Here is a 23390-nt window from a genome sequence, read left to right on the forward strand (position 1 = left end):
TAAGACTTTGGAGTGGCCTAGTCAAAGTCCTGACCTGAATCCGATTAAGATGCTGTGGCATGACCTTAAAAAGGCGGTTCAGGCTCGGAAAACCCTCCAATTCTGCAAAGATGAGTGGGCCAAAATTCCTCCACAGCGCTGTAAAAGACTCATTGCCAGTTATCACAAACGGGATTGCAGTTGTTGCTGCTAAGGGTGGCCCAACCAGTTATTACGTTTAGGGGCAATCACTTTTTCACACAGGGCCCTGTAGGTTTGGATTTCTTTTTCCCTTAATAATAAAGATCTTTTTTACTTGTGTTATCTTTGTCTAATATTTCAATTTGTTTGGTGATCTGAAACATTTAAGTGTGACAAACATGCAAAAGAATAAGAAATCAGAAAGGGGCAAACACTTTTTCACACCACTGTATAAATATATATATAATAATATATATATATATATATATATATATAAAAACAAAATACACAAGATCCTCAATGACTGATTATTGAATATTTTCAGTGTTTAGTGTGTCCACTCTTTACCTCTATTACAGCGTCCATTTTTTTTTCCAAGAGATTTGCTTTCAGTTTTTCAAAGAATCTGCAGGGACTGCAGTTCAGTCTTAGAAGTTGGTTGCATTTTCTGCTTCTCACCATCCACGAGTAATCCCAAACATATTGATGTTGAAGGTCTGGACTTTGGGGCATCAGCCCATTGTTTTGAGACCACCAGTAGCGAGAGAGCAGTTTCTCTCATCTTATCTCTCTCTTTGACTCCCCTCTGTGTGATTATAGTTGAGGTACATGCTGGCAATACTTCTCTCAAGATATTCAAGATCATTATTCACATACCATTTCTGTGTTTAAAAAAACACATGCTTATATGCTACTTTTAAGCGTTATTTTTCATGCATGGTGATGATGTGGCACGCGGTCTTATGGCAGTGTGTGATAAGTGTGGTCGCCACTTTTGATGGTGCTGGCTGTGTTGGGTTAGTGCCTGGAGCTCGTAATTCACCGCACTTCGGTCATGCAGATCTCACATTCCAGTGCAGTGAAGTTCTTTGCAACTACACCGGACGACAAAATATTTACACATGCGCGGAAAAGTACAAACCAAAGCTGTATATAATAAATGACTCCACTGACTCCTCAGTCAGCATCCGGCAGTCATCTCTCCCTCCAGAACTGCAATTCTGCTACAAGATAGATCTGAGGCTGCGAAGCCACACAGACCTTCCCAAATAACAAAGGAACTCTCTCTTCCACTGTCCCCTTTCCTTTCCTGGCAGCCCCTCCCACATTAGATCTGAACAGTTCAGATCTAGGGGTGACAACAATACAAACAATATGCATATATATTACATACATACACTCTATGGCCATTTCTCAACATATAAACATGTGTACATTCAACATATAAACAGTACGGATAAGCTAGCATTGTTTAACATTGTACTCTTTTACCTACAACATGTATCCCACCTCACCTGGACCCCTCTGGACTTCAGGTGAGTAGAAGTTTAGATTTAGTCCATTGAATGTTTGCCACAATAAGAGTCAGCGTGATGTCTATGCAGGTAAGAGGTTTACTGCAGTTCTTTTGATGTGTTAGGGTACAGAGTTTGTATTGCAGATTGCAGTTCTGTTGTCACAAAATGCAACATAACATTGTTCTTTCACTTTTTTGTTATATTTTTTATCAATTAATATGAAAACCCATGGACCTATTTGTGTTTTTTAATAATTGATGCAGTTTTGCATGCATATGAAGATTGATTTACAATCTCAACTGAGTGGATTATTTACCTACAGGTCTTGCTGCTGTTTCTGAATACCAGAAAGCCATCATAGCAGGAACATCAGGAGGAGCAGTAGTATTACTACTGTTCACAGCATGTGTTTACTACATAGCGAGTAAACGTGAGTCTTTGAACACAGTTTATTATTTGCATCAGATATGAGTTTCTATCTCTATTTCCATCTCCAGTCTCTCTTTTGTTCATTTTTGTTCAAGCTATATGTGTCAAAAGTAGAGTGTTAATAAGAGATCAGTCTTATGCTGGATTTTCTAGCAGTTTAGTTTCAGACTACATTGTGAAGGTTAACTGACAACACTGAGTTCACTGAAACTTATTTTGTGTGTTGCAGGAAGACACCGTAAGAGACAAGATAGGGTTCAAGGTAAACTATGTGTCATGCAAACCTGTGAAGACACAGTGTGACAGCACAGTTTTACTGCTGTACTGTTTGTGTAAGTGTAGGGTTGCTAGTTTATTAGGTAAACCTACCTTGTAGCTCCACTCATTGGCCATTTTAACAGAAACACCTGCCATACTGGAGCACTTTATACGTGCTCCAGTATGGCAGTATGACAGTATGACTGTAGCCCATCTGTTACGTCACAATTTATCAGCAGCCCTCTATCTCATCCATCAGCGGAAAGGGACCACCACAGGACCACTAGAGCCTATTCCCAGCATACCAGTGACATGGCATGGCAGTGTGTGTAGCACTGGTTTGCGTGTGTTAGACACAGGTGAGGTTTTCAAACACCTCACTGGGTTAAGAAAAGTCCGCTGACCAAAATAGCCAACCCATGAGCAGATGTGTGGTTAGAAACTGGCCACTGATGAAGGGCTAGCACAAAGTGTGCATGAATATAGACCAGTTATGTTTAAATATTTGCCAACACCCAACGGAACACGGCTGCTCATGTGTGGTTTGGACGTCCAAATATGTGTCAGGCTCAGTTTGGGGTTAAATTTCAGGTTTATGTTTTCAGAGCTCGTCTCCCACTTTAACAGATTTCACCCTGTATTTCCCCTCCTTTACACCCAAAAACATTTCTTATTTTTATATCCTACCCCTTGTTTTCGAGGTGTCACCTTACCCCTTGGAACTGAGTTACAAGGGGTGGTGGTTGAAATCCTCCCCTACGAAATGGAACAACCCTCAAATAAAAAAGAGCATTACTTCATTAACAGCTACTAGCGCTGCTCTGTAGGCGACCCTGCCAGTCTGCAGTGACAGCAGAGGAGGGTAAAGTTCAGCAACCTCACCGCTGGCCTTTAGTTACATTTCGGGAGTCATATGCCTTCAAAGGGGGGGGACTGATGTTTATTATTTATTATTGGGCGTTTTACCCTTTACTTAATTCTTCACTTTCATTACATTAAATCATTCTTTAATCTGGCATGCTGGTCAGCACTCAGCACTGACACTTGAGAGAAAACAGGACAGTGAATCGATTCAGGAAAGTATTTTTATAGTGCAACCAAACAAAGTTTGATTTCTTTGGTCAAAAGTATTTTAAGTGATATGTTTAATTATTTTCTATATAACATGTTCTATGTGCAGAAATAGAGTTTGTTTTAAAGAGGTGATGGCTGACATCTCGCTATATCAGCACAGCTTGAGAAAAGTGTTGGTGATGCTGTAAAAATATATTATTTGATGAATAAATTCATTAATGCAGAATTTCAATATAACTTTTGTCAGCTAGGTATTTTATTAAAGCATATTATTATCGACATGTTTATTATATTGTTTTATATTTCATTTATCTTCACTGTACTGATGGCTATTATTGTCACTATCCTGTCCGGATTTATTCTGCACTTTGGGTGATGTATTAACAGAACTTTGTTATTCTCAGCTCAAAACATAATGATGTGGTCAGTCAGGCACTGACAGAATTGTGTGTAGCTCGGGTTGGGTTTGAACTCATAGAGGGGTGCTGAGGAACTATGACGTGACAGATGGGCTGCAGTCAGTAGCTGTAAATGTGTAAAGTGCACTAGTATTGTAGGTGTTAGTATGTAAAAATGCCAGGAACTCATCCCAGCACAACACAAATGAGCTATATTGGTATCACTGCTGTGCTGAGAATGGTCAACCACCCACACATCTACTCAGTGGTGGTCCCCTTCCGCTGAAGAACACAGCAGAGGGGAGCTGATAAATTGTGCAGCAGCAAATGGGTTAGAGTCTGTAAATGTAAACAACAAAGTGCACCTACACTCACTGGCCACTTTATTAGGTCCACCTGCCTTGTGTCTACACTCAATGGCTGTTTACATGCAAAGATTTTTGCCAGTCCGATTGAATACATTCCAATAATAGATTAAAACTACGGTGCTTATATGCACACTGTACTCGACAATCTGATTGAAAATCTCGGTTTACATGCACATTATATGTAATCCGATCCAAAATTACACATGCGTGCATAGAGTCCCACTCAGTGAAGACGTTACCATGACAATGAGCATCAAGTGAGTCCAGTCAGAGTGAGATGAGCAGCAGTGAGCAGTGCTTGTGTTTTTAATTCTTTGGAAAATGATGTCAGACTCAGGAAAACATACTTCACATGTACTTATTAAAGAAGGCTGAGAGGAAGACGTCGTGTTCTGAGACACATAAGCTGGACGCTCGTCCCACCGCCGTCTTTTAAAGCTCAAACTTAAACTTCGTCTCCTCTGCAGACCAGTTTCTGCTCCCGCCATGTTGAACGTTATAAACTTTCACTATGATGCGAGTCACACGCACATGCTTAAACTTTCCGATTGGGAATGTAATCGGATACAGGCGTTTACATGGTTATTATTCTTCTATTTAACTGATTATTTACAGGATTACCCACCTCGTTCAATCGGATAGAGATTGTATTCAGAATGGCTTCAATCGGACTCCGACTGAGGTGTATACTTGAACGTATTCTATTCCAACTGAGCTATTAGTTGGATTATTAACAGAGTATTAGGCTGCATGTAAACATAGCTATTGTCCATTTGATTAGGCCCACTAACCATAAAGTTAGAAAATGATCCAACCAAAATAATACCTGCTCTGTAATGGTCCTGTGAGAGTCTTGACCACTGAGGAATGGGGTAAAGAGGGGCTAACAAAGTATGCAGAGAAACAGATGGACTACAGTCTGTAACTGTAGAACTACAAAGTGCACCTATATAGTAAGTGGAGCTGATCAAATGGAGAGTGAGTGTAGAAACAAGGAGGTGTAGACAATAAACCTGCAACTCAGGGTAGGTAACCTGGAGTGAAATGTGCTGTCAAAATAATCAATAAATTAGAAGGCATCCTGGACTAATACTGTAATATAAATGAAACATGGTTGGTTTGTATGTGTCGTCTTTCCCTCCAGAATTTACACTTTCTAACCCAATATATGACTCTGTCAGACATACGGAAAAGAACAGCCAAAGCAGACACGGTAAATATCCCCTCTTCAACAATCAAATGTTGTTATATTTCTCTGTAGAAAGTCTAATGTTGATTCATAGTTTTCTGTTTAATACAAATTAGTGTTTCCCCTTTCAGAAGGTCTGCATCTTAACACAGTCTACGCCACTATTGGACTCCCAGAGACCAGCACAGAGAAAGTCATATACGAGGAAATCGGTGTTAAAGCATCAGAGCAATAGAACATAATTCAGACTTGCTCATGTCCAAAAGTATCGACACCCCTTCTAATTGATGAACTCAGCTACTTTGATATACACCAACTGCTGACACAGACAATTAATTGCACCCACCCAACTTGTATGATCTTTATGGAAAAGCATTGCCAATAGAATGGGATGCTCTGTAGCAGCTGCACATGAGTTCACCATGCCAAGTGCCAAACAACGGCTGAAAAGGTATAAAGCCCAACAGCACAGGGCTGTGGAGCAGTGGATTGGATTGGAATAGGTTTGCAGAAAATATATCTTGGAGAAAAGTCTAGACTTCACATAAACACGGAATGTCTTTTATACGCTTCAACTGTCTGTGTTTAAGAGCAGCCAATGTTAGCTTAACGCTAAATACTACTAGAATCCCATTAAGGCTGCTAACAGAAATTACAGAGGTGCAGAAATGTTAGTTTTTTTGTGTTTGTTTTTGTTTTTTACTAGTTTTTGACTGAGTTTACATTTTCATGGCCTGAACTCAAGGCCTAGTTCTGATAGTCACGTTTTCTGACTGGTGTTTACTGTATATTATGAATGAAACGTTTTCCTAATAATTTTTTTTAAACTTTGTTTCAAAAAATGAAAATTATGTCATACACAATTTTGGAAGAGCAGAAGATCCTCTAAATAAAGTTTGTGTATTTAAGCCTTTTTGGCAATCATTCAAGTTGTCTACACATCTAATTAACAGGCAATAAAAGACCCAAAGAACGAGTACAAGAATAAATCCAGAGCAATAAAAAAAGGCACAGAGTATCAAGGCCAACATAAAATTCTACATGGCTTACAAAAAAGGCCCAAAATCTAATCCTTCCTTCAACTCAGGGAGCTCGGTAGCCATGAACTACCAAATCCAGAATGCTGTCATGTTGGAGTCGGTGCTTCAGTCTGTCACCCCCACAGATACTCGTCTTTACCATCTCTGGACCTGCAGTCTTTAAGATGAAGAATTACTCTGATGTTTCTCTTTGTAATGTTTCACTAAAGAATATTGTTTTAGCGTATTTATGCCCTGCAAATCCTTCTTTTAGTTTCCTCTTAGCTTTTCTGATATAGAAACAGCCACATGGACATACTAAATGATACACAACACATTCTGAGTCTCCACTTTTATGAAGCCATTTGTTTTATCTTAATAACTTTCAAATCACAAAATATTCAGCTTTGAGTAACACACTGTAAAAAAGTAAGAAGTCAGCTCAAAGTAAAATTATTTGGTAAGTTATTACTATGGAAAGATTTTGTGCCAAATTTCCAAGCATTTTCCATGATCATCTTTCAAGTTCTGCTTATCTACCTGTTGTTTCCATTATCCCCCCGCTAAGAAATAAAAGTGGTTTGATCCACCAGCTCATTTCTTTCATGTCTATCGTCTGACTTTTTTGTTGTTGGCAGTTTGTGGCTGTTCACCAGTTCTGCCAAAGCTCTTAAGCAGTAAACTCTGCCTTTTATTCAGATCTGTTAATACACGTTAAAAATAAGATTTAAAATAGTGATCCCAAAAAAGTGCCTTACCTTTTGCTGGTGCAGTTATGGCTTTATGTCATTACAAAGCACCACAGCACAGCTGAATTAACATATGTTGCCTACTAAAATGGTGGCAGTGCGAGTGTGATGTCATCGGAATACTATCAGTTGGCAGCTCAGCAAAATTCCATGGAGTTCCATACAGAACATAATGCACATCTAGAAGGTTGTGACAGTGCACTGACAACGTTGCCACTATGTTGTCACAACTTCCTAGAACGTTGTCAGATTATTTTGTCACAATTTTCTTTGGAATTACATTTCAACAGTTGCATTCCAAAGTCTAGGCTTCATTTCTCGGCCACTATGTCATTGCAGACCGTTCCAAAGTGAAGGATCCTTCGTATACAGCCTAGAAATGCAGCCTGCAGCCTACATTCTGAGTGATCTCAAGGACGCATCAGATGTATCCTTCCCAGCCTTCGGTTACCCACAGTTCTCTGCACACGAACGTCACAAAGGAAAAAAAAAACAGCACCACGAAAATGGCGGTTGTGCTTTGTGCTGCACTACTACAGGAAGATGTAATGACAATGCTTTTAATATTTATTGTATTTTAATCAGTTTGGACCACTCCATTTCATGAAAAGAACTCTGAGAACTTCACTGCATGAAAAGAACTCTGAGAACCGTGGCTGGAGTACAAGGTGGCTTCTCTTTTAAGCTGTCAGGCCTGACTAGATTTCACTGAACTCAAACTTCTTGGTTTAGTCAAAAGTTCTCCTCACACTGTAATGTTTTAGCTCCCACCAGGCATTTTCTCCTCCCAGGTTCCCAGATATGGAAGTCTCTCACTTCACTGGGGTTCAAACTCACAGTCTCCTGATGTTGGGGTGAATCCTTAGTCTGTTGCAGCACTCAAGCACCTGAAGTTATGCAGATTTCTGTGTCCATTAATGCTTAATACAATAAAAAACACATTTTAACTGAAAGGTAGCGTGTAGTAAAGCACAGCAAGTGTCTAAATGTTCACTTTGACATCAGGAGATCATGAGTTTGAACCTCAGTGATGCCACAACCTTCCATAACTGGGAGCCCAAGAGGAGAAGGTGTCTGGTGGGACTGTGTGATGGAAAGAGCTCGCAGAGAAATGGAGCCAAAACCAATTTGTTCACCTAACAGAGATGCAGTACTAAAAATGTGAGAACTTCTGACTAAACTATGTAGTTGGACTTGGATCAACTCTTGTATCCTCAAATCGAGTTCACTCAAGAAAAGCTGTGTAATCAGTTAGTCTTTTATGGTAGATGCTCTCCTAAAAACAATCTTTGGTGCTTCAGCAAAAATCTCCTTTAAAACCAGATGAAGTGTCAGTTTGCAAGTGTCATTGGTGAAAATAGATCTAATCTCTGATAAACAGGATGTGTGTTATCGTGGTAGGCACTGTGAAGTAGCTGAGGTCATTGTTTGGGAGGGAGTGAGTGTGAAGGTGGGTGTTAGCTTGATGCCAACACACGTTACAAACAAACTACTAGAGTGCATCTGCTCTGGTCGTGAGAACAGAGCTCTGCAGCTTCCTTTGGTTAACACCTTGTTGTTAGAATATGGTTGTCTAAAAATGTAGCTTGCCAGTATCAGTATTTTTGTGACTGATATGTAATAAGATTTGCAGTGCTTATTGTTTGGGCCAAGAGTATAATAATTATAATATAATATAATTATAATATAATTATAATTAATTACTGCGATGGACTGATGACCTATCCAGGGTGTATCCTGCCTTTCGCCCAATGACAGCTGGGATAGGCTCCAGCACCCCACCGCGACCCAGAAGGAAAAGCGGTTTAGATGATGTATAATTAATTATAATAATATAAAATAACTTGTTGGTCCACCGTGTGTGAAACAGTAGGTCATCTGTCGCTGCACAGTTTGTGTTGGTCATCATTTAGTCCTTCTTCAGTGGTCACAGGACACTGCCCACAGGACACTGCACACAGGATGTTGGCTGGATATTTTTGTTCGGTGGACTATTCTCAGTGCAGCGGTGACACTGAGAGTTTTAAAAACTCCAGCAGCATTGCTGTGTCTGATCCACTCGGACCAGCACAAGAGACACTAACACACCACCACCACGTCAGTGTTACTGCAGTGCTGAGAATGACCCACCACCCAAATAGTACCTGTTCTGTGGGGGTCCAAGAAAATGCTGCTTGTGTATTGGTAGTGAATAACATTAGACCTAGTGCTTATTTAATATGAAACTATCTGGAACATTGTTGCCAATACTGTGTTTACACTGTGTTTACACTGTTTTCACTACCTCAGTAACTGTTTTACTACCTCAGTAACTGCTGTGTATATGTACGTTATCTGACGTAACTTACACACATCATTTTAAATATGTCTGCACCTTATTCCACTACTTCATGTCCAGAAATCTGTGCTGTGTTGGCGCTGCACTGTCCGATCTGTTTACTGTGTCTAATGTCTGTTTAATTTATCGTATTTATTGTATTGTTTCTAGCTTAATTTTTGTTTGCACACTGTCTGCACGTTCGCACTTTGTACTTTTGTACTTTTTGTTCCTTGTTGCACCGTGTTCCTGGAGGAACATAATTTCGCTCCACTGTGTACTTATACATAGATGGAATGACAATAAAAGCCTCTTGACTTGACTTGACTTGACATACTCGTAGTGCCCCCTACTGATGACAAAGGCAGTTTTCCATCTTCCATTTCCCTCTTTAACCAAGTTATAAGCACTGTGCAAGTCTAACCTGGTGAGAATTTTTGCTTAATGCAATTGTTCCAAGGCCGTTGGCGTTCAAAGGGGATAAGCATACTTTTTGGTTGCTTGTTTCAAACCTCTATACTCTATACACGACCTAAAGCCCCCATCTTTCCTTTTAACAAAGAAAAATTCTGTAGTGTCAGGAGATTTGGGAGATTGGATGAAACCCTAAGCTAAAGCCTCTTCAGTGTAAGGTAAAGGGTGAGAACACTGTATATTGAAACAATAAATATTTGAGTGTTGATATTTCTGTGTAATTTTCTGTTAATTGTATGTTTTGAAGACCTCTCTGGTGGAAATGTGTAATTGCAGCAACGTGCAGAAGAACACTTCGTAATGTTGGCTGTGCTTTAGACTTCCTCTCCGAGCAGATGAGTGTGTTGAAAGAAAACTCAAAACTTAGTGACGTGTCGTCTGAGGATGTGAGTGAATTGCATGTAAGACCTAAACATTGAGCTGGACCTTCTTTTTGAGTCTGTGCGTGACAATATTATGTAAAGATGTATGACGTGGTGTGAAACTCACGACCGGATGCCTCTGACTTTTTTTACTTACTGAGTTATGACCTCAGGCTTTACAGGGTGACTCACAGCAGCACACGCACACAATGCTTCAGTGTTTTTTTCCCTCCTGACTCAACAATGCTACTACTCAATGCTACAGCTGGTTTTGTCCTGACTCTGAAAAATGAATAACTTTGCTGTTTGGACTGGAAATTATATAAATGAAAGGTGGACTTGTGTTTCTTGGTCCTTGTGAATTTGTGATTAAAGTCAAAAGTGTTGAACCAGAAAGATTTTAATCAGCTATTTGTAAACTGTTTATCACTGTTTATCACCTCTAGTGACTTTTCAGATAAACTCACTAAGCATACAGTGTTAATTCCAGGTTAATATCATGCACTATTTTTGTGAATCCCCCACTCTGTGGCAACGGCTTCTGGGTATCTGTGGTTTGTTAGTTTGAGCTTTTTTCAGGAAGTGAAGTTAAGAATAATCTCTTGCCATCGCTGCACTTTCTCAGGCTATTTTCCAGATACTGCAGGGGTAAGCAGGTGAAACACGCAATGGTTCTGCTCTTTGAGCTGAGATTCTTTGGTTTGTGGATGCTTTGGTGGTGCTGTTTGGTCAAAGGTGAGCTGTATTCTCATAAACATCTACATTAGCTGTTTCTTAATGATGGTTTTGGTGGTTTTTATGGCTGATGATGGTTTTCATGCTTTCACACAGGATCTAGAGGATGTCAAATGCAGTATGTTGGCAGAAGCAACTTAACCACTGAGCTTCAGTCTGATGTTCTGCTGCCATGTATCTTTAAACCAACCCTCCTCGGATCAAACAAGACTGCAGATATAGCAGCAGTGTGGAGTCAGGCAATTATACCTTCAGATAATCTAGTGGAGATCAATCTGCAGGGTGAAGTAATGTTCTGGAATAACAGAGGTGGACGTATTAAGACGTTCCCCAAACTCTCAGAATCTGGAAACTTCTCCATCCTCCTCCGTAATGTACAGCAGTCTGATCTGGGTCTCTACCGCTGTGAGCTTCATGAGGGAATCAACTGCATGATCGCCTATCAGGAAGTGCAGCTTGGTTAGTTTTTGCATTTCCATTCATGTACATTATATTTACATCTGACTGTGGCTCTAAAACAGAAAAACAGTTCTGTACTTGTGGCTGAACTCTTTACTACAGAGTGTTTCCATATGGCAACTATTACTTTCTTTTATTTTTTTAGCCTAACTACGATATAAAAGTCCACATTTTTTCTTTTCCTTTGGTAATCTGTGGGCTCTGTGTGTAAAACTGTACTTTTATCTGAACAGCCTTCCTGTGTGTCTTTTTTCGCTTCACATAGTGAGGCCTGACTGCTGAAGGTCTCTCAAAGTGTGTGTATACATACATATTCATACATACACATAATAGATTAATGAATCCACTTTAGGTGCTACGGCTTTTATATGATGAAATATAACTGTTGCCATATGTTAACAGCTTGTGACAATACAAACTTGTTAATGTTAATGAACGCATTGCCTTTGAACACACTGGACACTGCCTAGATATACTAGTCACAAAGCAAACTTTCCATTAAGTACATTATCTCATGTATCATTTTTCAGCATCAGGAATAAAATAGAAAAAGAATTTATATATATATATATATATATATATATATATACGATCAGACATAACATTATGACCACCTCCTTGTTTCTACGCTCACTGTCCATTTTATCAGCTCCACTTACTATATAGGTGCACTTCGTAGTTCTACAATTACAGACTGTAGTCCATCTGTTTCTCTGCATACTTTGTTAGCCCCCTTTTACGCTGTTCTTAAGTGGTCAGGACCCCCATGGACCCTCACAGAGCAGGTACTATTTGTGTGGTGGATCATTCTCAGCACTGCAGTAACACTGATGTGGTGGTGGTGTGTTAGCGTGTGTTGTGCTGGTATGAGTGGATCAGACACAGCAGTGCTGCTGGAGTAATTGTTAGAAGTCTCACTTTCTCTGTATCTTATAATCATTTTTTGAACTCCAGTTTAGGACACAGATATACATTTAATAGTTATCCCCCTCTATGTGATCATAGTTAGCGTACATGCTGACAATACATACCCAAAATTATCAAGATCATTTTTTTTCACACTATTCTAAAAAAACATGCATATATGTTGGTTTTCAATGTTATTTTTCATGCATGAATGATGAATGTGACAGTGTTCTATGGCAGTGTTTACCCACTGTATGTACTGCAGATTGCAGTTCCATTGTCACTTGCTGTTGCCATATGGCAACAAAATGCAATGTAACATTTTGTGTATTTCATAATTCATTCAGTTTTGCTTGCATATAAGGATAGTTTTACATTCTCAACTGAGTGGATTATTTACCTACAGGTCTTGCTGCTGTTTCTGAATACCAGAAAGCCATCATAGCAGGAACATCAGGAGGAGCAGTAGTACTGCTACTGTTCACAGCATGTGTTTGCTACATAGCGAGTAAACGTGAGTGTTTGAATATACAGTTATTATTTCAAATTGCCTCAGATAGGAGTTTCTATTTCTATATGTGTGAAAGGTAGGCGTGTTCATGAGAGATCAGTCTTAGCAGCTAAAATGTCTCAAAAGTCCAAAATACAACATATGCTGGATTCTCTGTGTTGTAGCTCAGTTTCAAACTACATTGTGAAGCTTAACTGACATTGGGTTGCTAGTTTATTAGGTAAACCTACCTTGTAGCTACACTCATTGGCCACTTTACCAGAAACACCTACCATACTGTTGCACTCTATACATTTACTGTTGTTGAATGTAGCTCATTTGTTGTGTCACAATTTCTCAGCCCCCTCTACCCCACCCATCGGTGGAAAGGATCCACCACAAGACCACTAGAGTCTATTCTCAGCATACCAACGAGGTGGCATGGCAGTGTGTGTTGCTGTAGTTTTTAAAAACCTCACCATCACTGTGGTTAAGAAAACCGATGTGAGCGGAAGGGAGGTTAGAACCTGGCCACTGATGAAGGGCTAGCATAAGCTGTGCATGAATACAGGCGAGTTATAGTAGAGTTTCAAATATTTTCCAGTCCCTATGGGACCCGATTGCTCATGTCTAGTTTGGACGGCCATTCTCAGATATGTGTCAGACTCAGTTTGGGGTCAAATTTCAGGATTGGGTTGTCACAGCCCACCTTTCACTATAAAGGTGCCATAGAATGAACATAGAACTGTATTTACATTGACATAGTTGAATAAGGAGAGTTTGGTACATGGAACTTACATACTGTGAACCTCAAACAGGGTCGTCTCCTCCTTCAGATGCAAACCCCACACTTGCAAAAGGGATGTTAAAATGGGCCAGTTATGAAATCTTAAACTGTTATGTGATAGTCTTGACTCATTAATATTAACACCCCCAAAATTAACATACATCAGCTCACATTGTAGCCCAGCAGGTATTGTGGAGAATGAAATAACAACGGAGCAGCAGCAATGAAAATAGCAGACGTACTGTTCCAGGCTGGAAAGAGGATGTTGGCACTTTCATACCCTTCCCAAGAAGCCTAACTCTCAATGGGCACGGTCGATTTTCATCTTTAAAGGAGGCTGAAGTTGGCATCTTATTTCCCAGCTTCATAATCGAAAGTTCCGTTCCACCTTAACTGATACACACTATATTGCCAAAGGTATTCACTCATCCATCCAAATCATTGAATTCAGGTGTTCCAATCACTTCCATGGCCACAGGTGTATAAAACCAAGCACCTAGGCCTGCAGACTGCTTCTACAAACATTTGTGAAAGAATGTGTCACTCTCAGGAGCTCAGTGAATTCCAGTGTGGTACCGTGATAGGATGCCACCTGTGCAACAAGTCCAGTTGTGAAATTTTCACAAATATTCCACAGTCAACTGTCAGTGGTAAGTGGTCGGCAACGTAAAATGACAGAGCGGGGTCAGCGCATAGTGCGCAGAGGTCGCCAACTTTCTGCAGATTCAATCGCTACAGACCTCCAAACTTCATGTGGCCTTCAGATTAGCTCAAGAACAGCATAGAGAGCTTCATGGAATGGGTTTCCATGGCCGAATAGCTGCATCCAAGCCGTACATCACCAAGCGCAATGCAAAGCGTTGAATGCAGTGGTGTAAAGCGCCGCCACTGGACTCTAGAGCAGTGGAGACGTGTTCTCTGGAGTCACGAATCACGCTTCTCCATCTGGCAATCTGATGGACAAGTCTGGGTTTGGCGGTTGCCAGGAGAACGGTACTTGTCTGACTGCATCAGTGTCTGACCTCACAAATGCGCTTCTGGAAGAATGGTCAAAAATTCCCATAAACACACTCCTAACCCTTGTGGAAAGCCTTCCCAGAAGAGTTGAAGCTGTTATAGCTGCAAAGGGTGGGCCGACATCATATTAAACCCTATGGATTAAGAATGGGATGTCACTCAAGCTCATATGCGTGTGAAGGCAGACGAGCGAATACTTTTGGCAATATAGTGTAGCTTGTATATGCGCCAAAATGTAACTGTGGCACCATTTAAGATTGAACGGGAAATTAGCAAAACAAGCTGGTAAATAGGAAGCCAACTACAGTTTCTCAAACCTTTGACAGTATTGAGCAGCTTCACTCAGAGTTTCACACTGAAGAGACTGAAGAGAGCGAGTTCCAACTTCATCAGCATCAATAAAGTTGCAACCTGCAAGTTGTAGCCAAGCTGTGTGATTCTGTCCACTTTTTGACGGTTAAATAATTTTAATTTACTTCTTCTTTTTGTTGAGATCGGAAGCAAGTAGCTAGTATAGGTAATGTTAGCTACTAGCAAGCTCCACATAACTAGCAAAGCCAGTTAAATAGCTTGATAGCAGCTTTTTTGCACTTAGGTTCGTTTCCTATTTCGACATGTTATTTCTGTGTGAGGTGCCTAGTTGTAAACCAGCCAATCAGATCAGAGCTCATCAAATTACTCATGAGCCCACCAAAAAAGTGAAAGAGCTCATTTCATAGAGCTCAAATCACAGGGTTGGAAATGGGCCTGTAAAACCACATCTGGGCATTTTTCACCGCGACCAAAGTCACATACGTGTAGACATCAGAGATCAATTTAAAATACTGAGTAAATGTTTTAAATGCTTTAGTTTTACCCTTTATTCTTCATTATCTTCACTACATTAAATGGTTCTTTGATCTGGGATGCTGGACCCACTCAGCACTTGATTGATAGAAAACAGGCAGTGAATCGATTCAGGAAAGTACTTTAATAGTGCAGCCGAACGAAACGTTTGGCCAAAGATATTTCTAAATTATACCTTCAGTTATGTCAGCAGACTCTTTGTATACGAACACTTATTTTCATCAGAGTAAGTCTCTTGTCCAGTTTATCTTTCCATGTTGTGTCTATCAAAATGACCAATGCTGTGATTTTTCCTGATCTAAACTTCAGGCAAAAGAGACACAGAAGAAGAGGCTGTTTACGGTAAAACTGTTGAACACCATTTACAGTATAATGAACACTTTACAATACAATGAAAGCTGGAATGAAAGATGTTCTGTTTTTCCTGCTCAGAGAACGACATGGAGCTCAGAACAATGAGGAGCACCAGCAGAGGGCGCTGTGAGTATTTCAATAGAACTGATACGACTGTAAGATGACTGTCTCTGGTATCTGGTAGGTGTGGTCTATTATTGTGATTGGTAGGCAGGTGTTCACAAGTTTGGAATAATTTGCCATTTTAACAGTTTTTGTCATTTTATACTCAATAATAACTTATAGAGTGCGGACCTAAATATGACTGTTTAAATATTACTATGCTCCAAAATGTACACACTTAAAAATGATGGTTCTTTGTGTTCTTTAGTAAGGAACATGGTTCCATATAGAACCATGAACACTTAAATAACCCTTTGCATGATTAAAGTGTTCTTTGCATCATGAAAGGGTTCTTCAGACTGATGGAGATTGTGCTGTACATGGCTCTATATAGAACCTTTTTGAAAATGGTTCTATAAATAAAAACACCAAAAAGTGTTTTTTCTATTATTACAAGCATGACATCATAACAATAGAAGTACCCTTTTTGGTGCTTTACAGAACCCACTTTCAGTTCTGGATATGATGTAACATTGTGGTTGAGAGTCTTAGTAGTTATACTCTTATAAAAGATGGTTCTTCAAGGGTTCTTTAGTAAAAAAAATGGTTCTATACAGAACCATGAACACTTAAAGAACCCTTTGCATGACTAAAGTCAAAAGGGTTCTATATATATATCCATCTACAGCAAATTCTCCACCAGTCTAAAGAACACTTTCATAATGCAAAGAACCTTTTAATGGCACAAAGGGTTCTTGGAGTGTTCATGTTTCTATATAGAACCATTTTCTTTACTAAAGAACCCTTGAAGAACCATCATTTTTAAGAGTGTATTTTTAGATGGTTTATTCAGTATTTCATGAATTGTGGGAAGAAGAAATGAACAAACAATGAGCAATATTCTGTAATTATCTGTTTACATTCATTGTCTAGGTATCCGCCTTGAGTTCTGATCTCCTTACTTTTCAAATATGATGAATTCTAATTGTAATTTGAGTCTTTTGCTCAGCTCACATTCCCATGTTGTGTCTATCAAAATGACCGAATCTGTGATTTTTCCTGATCTAAACTTCAGGTAAAAGAGAAACAAAAGACGAGGCTGTTTACGGTAAAACTGTTGAACTTACTTTTACGATGCACTGACCAAGTTACAATGCAGTGAAAGCTGGAATGACAGATGTTGTTCTGTTTCTCTGACACAGAGAACGACACGGAGCTCAGAATAATGAAGAGTACCAGCAGAGGGTGCTGTGAGTATTTCAGTAGGATTGATATGACTGTAAGATGACTGTCTCTGGTATCTGGTGTGTGTAGGAGACTATTGTGTTTGGTGGACCGTGGTCTGTCATAGACCTACAGACACAGGTGGTCATCATTTTGATATAATTTGCCATTTTAACTCTTTCTGTCATTTTAGATTCAGTATTAACTTATACAGTGTGGACTTATATTACTGTTTAAACATTACCATTCTTTAAATCTACACCTTTAAAAATGTTGGTTCTTCAAGGGTTCTTTAGTAAAGAAAATGCTTCCATATAGAACCATTCAAACACTCGAACCATTTGCATGATTAAAGGGTTCTTTGCATCATGAAAGCATTCTTCAGACTGATGGAGAACGTGCTGTAGATGATTCTCTATAAACCCTTTTTGAAAATGATTCTATATGGCAGCAAAAGTGTTTTTTCTATTATTACAAGCATGACATCGTAACAATGGAAGTACCCTTTTTGGTGCTATTTAGAACCCTTTTTAACCTGCACTTTCAGTTCTAGATATGATGTGACATTGTGGTTGAGAGTCTTAGTAGTTACACTCTTATAAAAGATGGTTCTTCAAGGGTTCTTTAGTAAAAAAATGGTTCTATACAGAACCATGAGCACTCAAAGGACCCTTTGCATGACTAAAGTGGTCTTTGCTTCATGAATGTGCCATAGATGGTTCAATATAGAACCTTTTTGACAAGGGTTCTATACTGCACCAAGTACAGCACCATTGTCAAGCTTGTAACAATAGAAGAACACTTTTAAGGTTTTGCATAGAACCCTTTTCAAAAAGCTTCTATATATATCCGTCTACAGCACATTCTCCATCAGTCTGAAGAACACTTTCATGATGCAAAGAACCTTTTAACGACACAAAGGGTTCTTGGAGTGTTCATGTCTCTATATAGAACCATTTTCTTTACTAAAGAACCCTTGAAGAACCATCATTTTTAAGAGTGTATTTTTAGATGGTTTATTCAGTATTTCATGAATTGTGGGAAGAAGAAATGAATAAACAATGAATAATATTCTGTAATTATCTGTTTACAGTCATTCGTCCATTACATTCATTGTCTAGGTATCCGCCTTGAGTTCTGATCTCCTTACTTTTCAAATATGATGAATTCTAATTGTAATTTGAGTCTTTTGCTCAGCTCACATTCCCATGTTGTGTCTATCAAAATGACCGAATCTGTGATTTTTCCTGATCTAAACTTCAGGTAAAAGAGAAACAAAAGACGAGGCTGTTTACGGTAAAACTGTTAAACTTACTTTTACGATGCACTGACCAAGTTACAATGCAGTGAAAGCTGGAATGACAGATGTTGTTCTGTTTCTCCGACACAGAGAACGACACGGAGCTCAGAACAATGAGGAGTACCAGCAGAGGGTGCTGTGAGTATTTCAGTAGGATTGATACGACTGTAAGATGACTGTCTCTGGTATCTGATGTGTGTAGGAGACTATTGTGTTTGGTGGACCGAGGTATGTCATAGACCTACAGACACAGGTGGTCATCATTTTGATACAATTTGCCATTTTAACTCTTTCTGTCATTTTAGATTCAGTATTAACTTATACAGTGTGGACTTATATTACTGTTTAAACATTACCATTCTTTAAATCTACACCTTTAAAAATGTTGGTTCTTCAAGGGTTCTTTAGTAAAGAAAATGCTTCCATATAGAACCATGAACACTAAACGAACCCTTTGCATGATTAAAGGGTTCTTTGCATCATGAAAAGGTTCTTCGGACTGATGGAGAATGTGTTGTATATGGTTCTATATAGATCCTTTTTGAAAATGGTGCTATATAGTACCAAAAGGGGTTCTTCTATTACTACAAGCATGACATCGTAACAATAGAAGAACCCTTTGGTACCATATGGTACCCTTTTTAACCTGCACTTTCAGCTCAGGATATGATGTGACATCGAGAGGTGTAGTAGATACACTCTTAAAAGAGATGGTTCTTCAAGAGTTCTTCAGTAAAGAAAATGGTGCTATACAGAACCATGAACACTCAAAGAAACCTTTGCATGATTAAAGTGTTCTTTGCATCATAAAAGTGTTCTTAAGAAAAGGGTTCTATACTGCACCAAGTACAGCATAGATGTCAAGCTTGTAACAATAGAAGAACACTTTTGGGTTCTATATAGGACCCTTTTCAAAAAGGTTATATATAGAACCATCTACAGCACATTCTCCATCAGTCTGAAGAACCCTTTCATGATGCAAAGATCATGAAAAGGGTTCTTTGCATGTTCATAGTTCTATATGGAACAATTTTCTTTGCTAAAGAACCCTTGAAGAACCATCATTTTTAAGAGAGTTTTTCTAAATGGTTTATTCAATATTTTAAGAATTATGGGAACAAGAAGTGAATGAAATGATGAATAATATACAGTAATTATCTAATTACATTCATTGTTTGACTAATTATCCATCTTGAGTTTTGATCTCTGTACTTTTGAAAGTGATCAATTCTAATTGTAATTTTATTATAGCCTAATTCTTGATGTTATAAGTGAGAGTGGGGTAGGTTGGCACAGTTTTCACTCTGCTGTGTATCCCAGGTGTCCCACACATTATTATAAGCCACCTTACATCAAATGGAAGCTGAACAGTGTCAGAAAACATTTTCTGTAATTGGTGCATTTATGATTCCATTCTTGTTGTGAACTCATGCCAACCAGCCCCAGTATTGAGTTGTCTGACACATGCAGTGGTGGACAAAGTACACAATTGCTGACCCAGAGAGATAATCTCTGTAAAATACCATTCAAGTAAAAGTAGAGGTCCTCTATTTATATTTCATATTTAATATGTAAGTTTAGGATGAAAGTTATTTTTTATCTAGCATTACATATTGACGGCAATCCAAGCATATATGAAAATATAGCTGATTAAAATGTCTTCTAAGTAAAATTAATAAATTTCTAGTAGTGCTTTTTAAACCATTACTATAATGTATAAACATTGATATTCTCACCTTAACGGACTGTAATGTTCAGAGCTCTCGACAAATTCAATGTTGGTCAAGAAGTCAGTCATTTTGAAGTTACATTTTTTGTGAGACTGCCCCCTACTGACAAGAAACAGACACTGTGTAAACCAACCCCATTGCTCCCTACAGTTTCCTCAGTCATTTTAGAATCTTCTACAGCTTCTGATCCTATCAAACATTTCTTAATTATGTATTTTACTAATTATTTGAAACCTGCGAAGTTGTACAGGACTAACATATTAGGATCTTTTTACATTGCTGAAAACATAGATTCCAAACTTTTGAACAGCGATTCCAAACTTTTCAATGCTGCTGTATTTCAACTCACTTTGACCTGTAATGATGAAAACGCTGTTAGCTGCCACACTAACTCTGCTCTCTCTCTCCTTTCCTAGGTCAAAATCCAACACAAGAAAACTCAATCTATGTCAACTGTGAGAGAAAAAAGACGTAGCTGTGAAGAAACTGTCAATTCAGGCTTTATAAAGCTGAACAACATCAAACAGCTTTTTATATATATTTTATATTTACGTTTCTTTTGTTTATTATGATAATAGGAGTGAGAACTTTTCAGTCAACGCTACAACAACATAAAATATGATTATTATTATCATAATTGTACAGTTGCTTTTGTTACATCACAACTGTCCAGTGTCCTGTCAGCTAATTAAAATGCACTGAGAAACGTGTTGAGAGTCACAGATCCTTTACTTAAAAGCTAAAACCAAGATGATGCATCACGGTTCTTCTTTTTACTGGATGTTCTTTGATCTGCCACATTAACTGGAATTTCTTTGTTTTATCAAGCACTGAACTGGAGCTTCTTTTGGAACTGGAGCTTCTTGTTGGTTGCTGTGAATTAGGGCTGCAACAATTAATCAACATTATCAATAATGATACACAAAATCACTGGCAACACATTGATTAGTTGTCTATGTTTGCGCTCACCATTTACATCACTTCAAGAGGGAAAATACAGATAGCAGAGAATACAGTACAGAGACCTGCACAACTCAAAAATATGGGAACATCTTAACATCATCTAAGTCTTCAGTTGAAGAAAGCTCTGGGTCATCCAATTCTCAATATCCATGACACATTAATTGAGCCTTCCTATAGAGTGATTTCCAAAGTTTAAACCTAAGTACAGTTGTAGATCATCTGCATAACTATGAAAAGAGATGATACGTTCACCAATAATTTGCCTTAGGGGGAGCATATATAACGAAAAAAGGAGAGGACCTAAGATGGACCCTTCTGAAAAAGCTCTATGTTTAATATAAGAAATTAACCATTTAAGAGCCAAATTCTTGACCCCAACACAGTGTTACAAGCATTCAATGAGTATATCACGGTCAACAGTGTCAAATGCAGCACTCAAGTCCAGCAAGACCAGGACAGAACAATCACCAGAATCAGCAGTAAGTAAACAATAGTTAGTCACTTTTAAAAGAGCAGACTCAGTACTGTGAAAGGCCCTAAAATCCGACTGAAACGTCTCATAAATTTTGCTGTTGTCTAAGAAAAATTTAACTTGAATAAACACAACTTTTTTTAGACCTTTAGACAAAAAAAGTTTTGATACAGGCTGGTAGTTACTGAGAACCCCTACATCCAGATTATACTTCTTTAGGAAGGACTGATCAACTGCATGCTTAAAACATGCAGGAATGAAAATAAGGCTACATGACACCTACATAAGCTTTTCATGACCACTGACACAACCCTACATAAATATTTATAAACGCTGATTCCAGCAGGCGTCATTTGCTATAGAGGTTACATTTGCCAGTTTCTATCAAAGTTAGCTAAAGTAGCCTTTATGACAGATGATGCCTATAGGACAGCACCCTACAGTAAAATGTTACCAAAAATTTTACACAGTGGAGATTTAAATGTTTTCTGTTTTTTTTTTCCTGACTCTGAAAAAAGAATAACTTTATTGTTTTTACTGGAAATGATATAAATGAAAGGTGCACTTGTGTTTCTTGGTCCATGTGAATTTGTGATTAAAGTCACAAGTGTTGAACCAGAAAGATTTTAATCAGCTATTTGTAAACCGTTTATCACTGTTTATCACCTCTAGTGACTTTTCAGATAAACTCACTGAGCATAAAGTGTTAAATCCAGCTTAATGTCTTGTATGCCATTCTAGGGTAAGCCGATAGAGCACGTACTATTTTTGTAAACCCTCAACTCTTTGCAAACCTGAACAGCTTGTGGGTATCTGTGGTTTGTTAGTTTGAGCTTTTTTCAGGAAGTGAATTTAAGAACAATCTCTTGCCATCGCTGCACTTTCTCAGGCTGTTTTCCAGATACTGCAGCGATAAGCAGGTGAAACACACAATGGTTCTGCTCTTTGAGCTGAGATTCTTTGGTTTGTGGATGCTTTGGTGGTGCTGTTTGGTCAAAGGTGAGCTGTATTCTCATAGACATCTACATTAGCTTCTTCTTAATGATGGTTTTGGTGGTTTTTATGGCTGATGATGGTTTTCATGCTTTCACACAGGATCTAGAGGATGTCAAATGCAGTATGTTGGCAGAAGCAACGTAACCACTGAGCTGCAGTCTGATGTTCTGCTGCCATGTAACTTTAAACCAACCCTCCTCGGATTAAACAAGACTGCAGATATAGCCGCAGTGTGAAGTCAGAGGACTATAACAGCGGATAATCTAGTGGAGATCAAGCTGCAGGGTCTAGTACAGTTCTGGAATAACAGAGGTGGACGTATTAAGACGTTCCCCAAACTCTCAGAATCTGGAAACTTCTCCATCCTCCTCCGTAATGTACAGCAGTCTGATCTGGGTCTCTCTACCACTGTGAGCTTCATGAGGGAATCAACTGCATGATCGCCTATCAGGAGGTGCAGCTTGGTTAGTTTTTGCATTTTTTATTCATGTACATTATATTTACATCTGACTCTGGCTTTAAAACAGAAAAATAGTTCTATATATGTGGCTGAACTCTTTACTATGTAGTGTTTTTATATGGCAGTCATTAATTTTTTCATAGTTTTTTGTCTAACTACAATGTAAAAGTCCATTTTTTTTCCTTTCCTTTGGTAATCTGAAGACTTTATGTGAAGATTGTGTTCTTTTATTTGAACAGCCTTCCTGTTTGTCTTATTTGACTTCACATAGTGAGGCCTGCCCGCTGAAGTTCTCTGAAAGTGTGTGTAATTAAATATTTATTAATACACAAAATACATGAATGAATCCACCTTAGGTGATTGGCTTTCATGTGACAAAATATAACCATTGCCATGGCAACAGCATGTGACAATGTAAGTAAGTAAGTAAGTAA

The 23390-nt window shown here is 38.6% G+C and overlaps 2 protein-coding genes and 1 long non-coding RNA gene across 3 annotated transcripts in view; all 3 read left to right on the forward strand.

Moving 5' to 3' along the window:
• The window catches only part of LOC118814790, a 16682-nt gene extending 14327 nt beyond the window's left edge, over positions 1-2355 (forward strand). The window contains exons 3-4 of the mRNA XM_036580566.1: positions 1801-1908; positions 2137-2355. Of these exons, the coding sequence (XP_036436459.1) occupies positions 1801-1908; positions 2137-2210 (182 nt within the window). The 3' untranslated portion in view covers positions 2211-2355. The remainder of the gene's footprint in view (positions 1-1800; positions 1909-2136) is intronic.
• The window catches only part of LOC118814791, a 30394-nt gene extending 14282 nt beyond the window's left edge, over positions 1-16112 (forward strand). The window contains exons 2-6 of the mRNA XM_036580567.1: positions 10772-10850; positions 10947-11309; positions 12622-12729; positions 15665-15697; positions 15788-16112. Coding sequence (XP_036436460.1) covers positions 10784-10850; positions 10947-11309; positions 12622-12729; positions 15665-15697; positions 15788-15873 — 657 coding nt within the window. The 5' untranslated portion in view covers positions 10772-10783 and the 3' untranslated portion in view covers positions 15874-16112. The remainder of the gene's footprint in view (positions 1-10771; positions 10851-10946; positions 11310-12621; positions 12730-15664; positions 15698-15787) is intronic.
• Positions 16113-16900: 788 nt separating this feature from the next.
• Positions 16901-20643, forward strand: LOC118815097. The gene is made up of 3 exons (XR_005007778.1): positions 16901-16919; positions 18426-18473; positions 20482-20643. It is a non-coding gene; the product is annotated as an uncharacterized LOC118815097 (long non-coding RNA).
• Positions 20644-23390: the final 2747 nt, after the last annotated feature.

Source organism: Colossoma macropomum, unplaced genomic scaffold (assembly GCF_904425465.1).
Source record: "Colossoma macropomum unplaced genomic scaffold, Colossoma_macropomum, whole genome shotgun sequence".
Classification (NCBI taxonomy): Eukaryota; Metazoa; Chordata; class Actinopteri; order Characiformes; family Serrasalmidae; genus Colossoma; species Colossoma macropomum.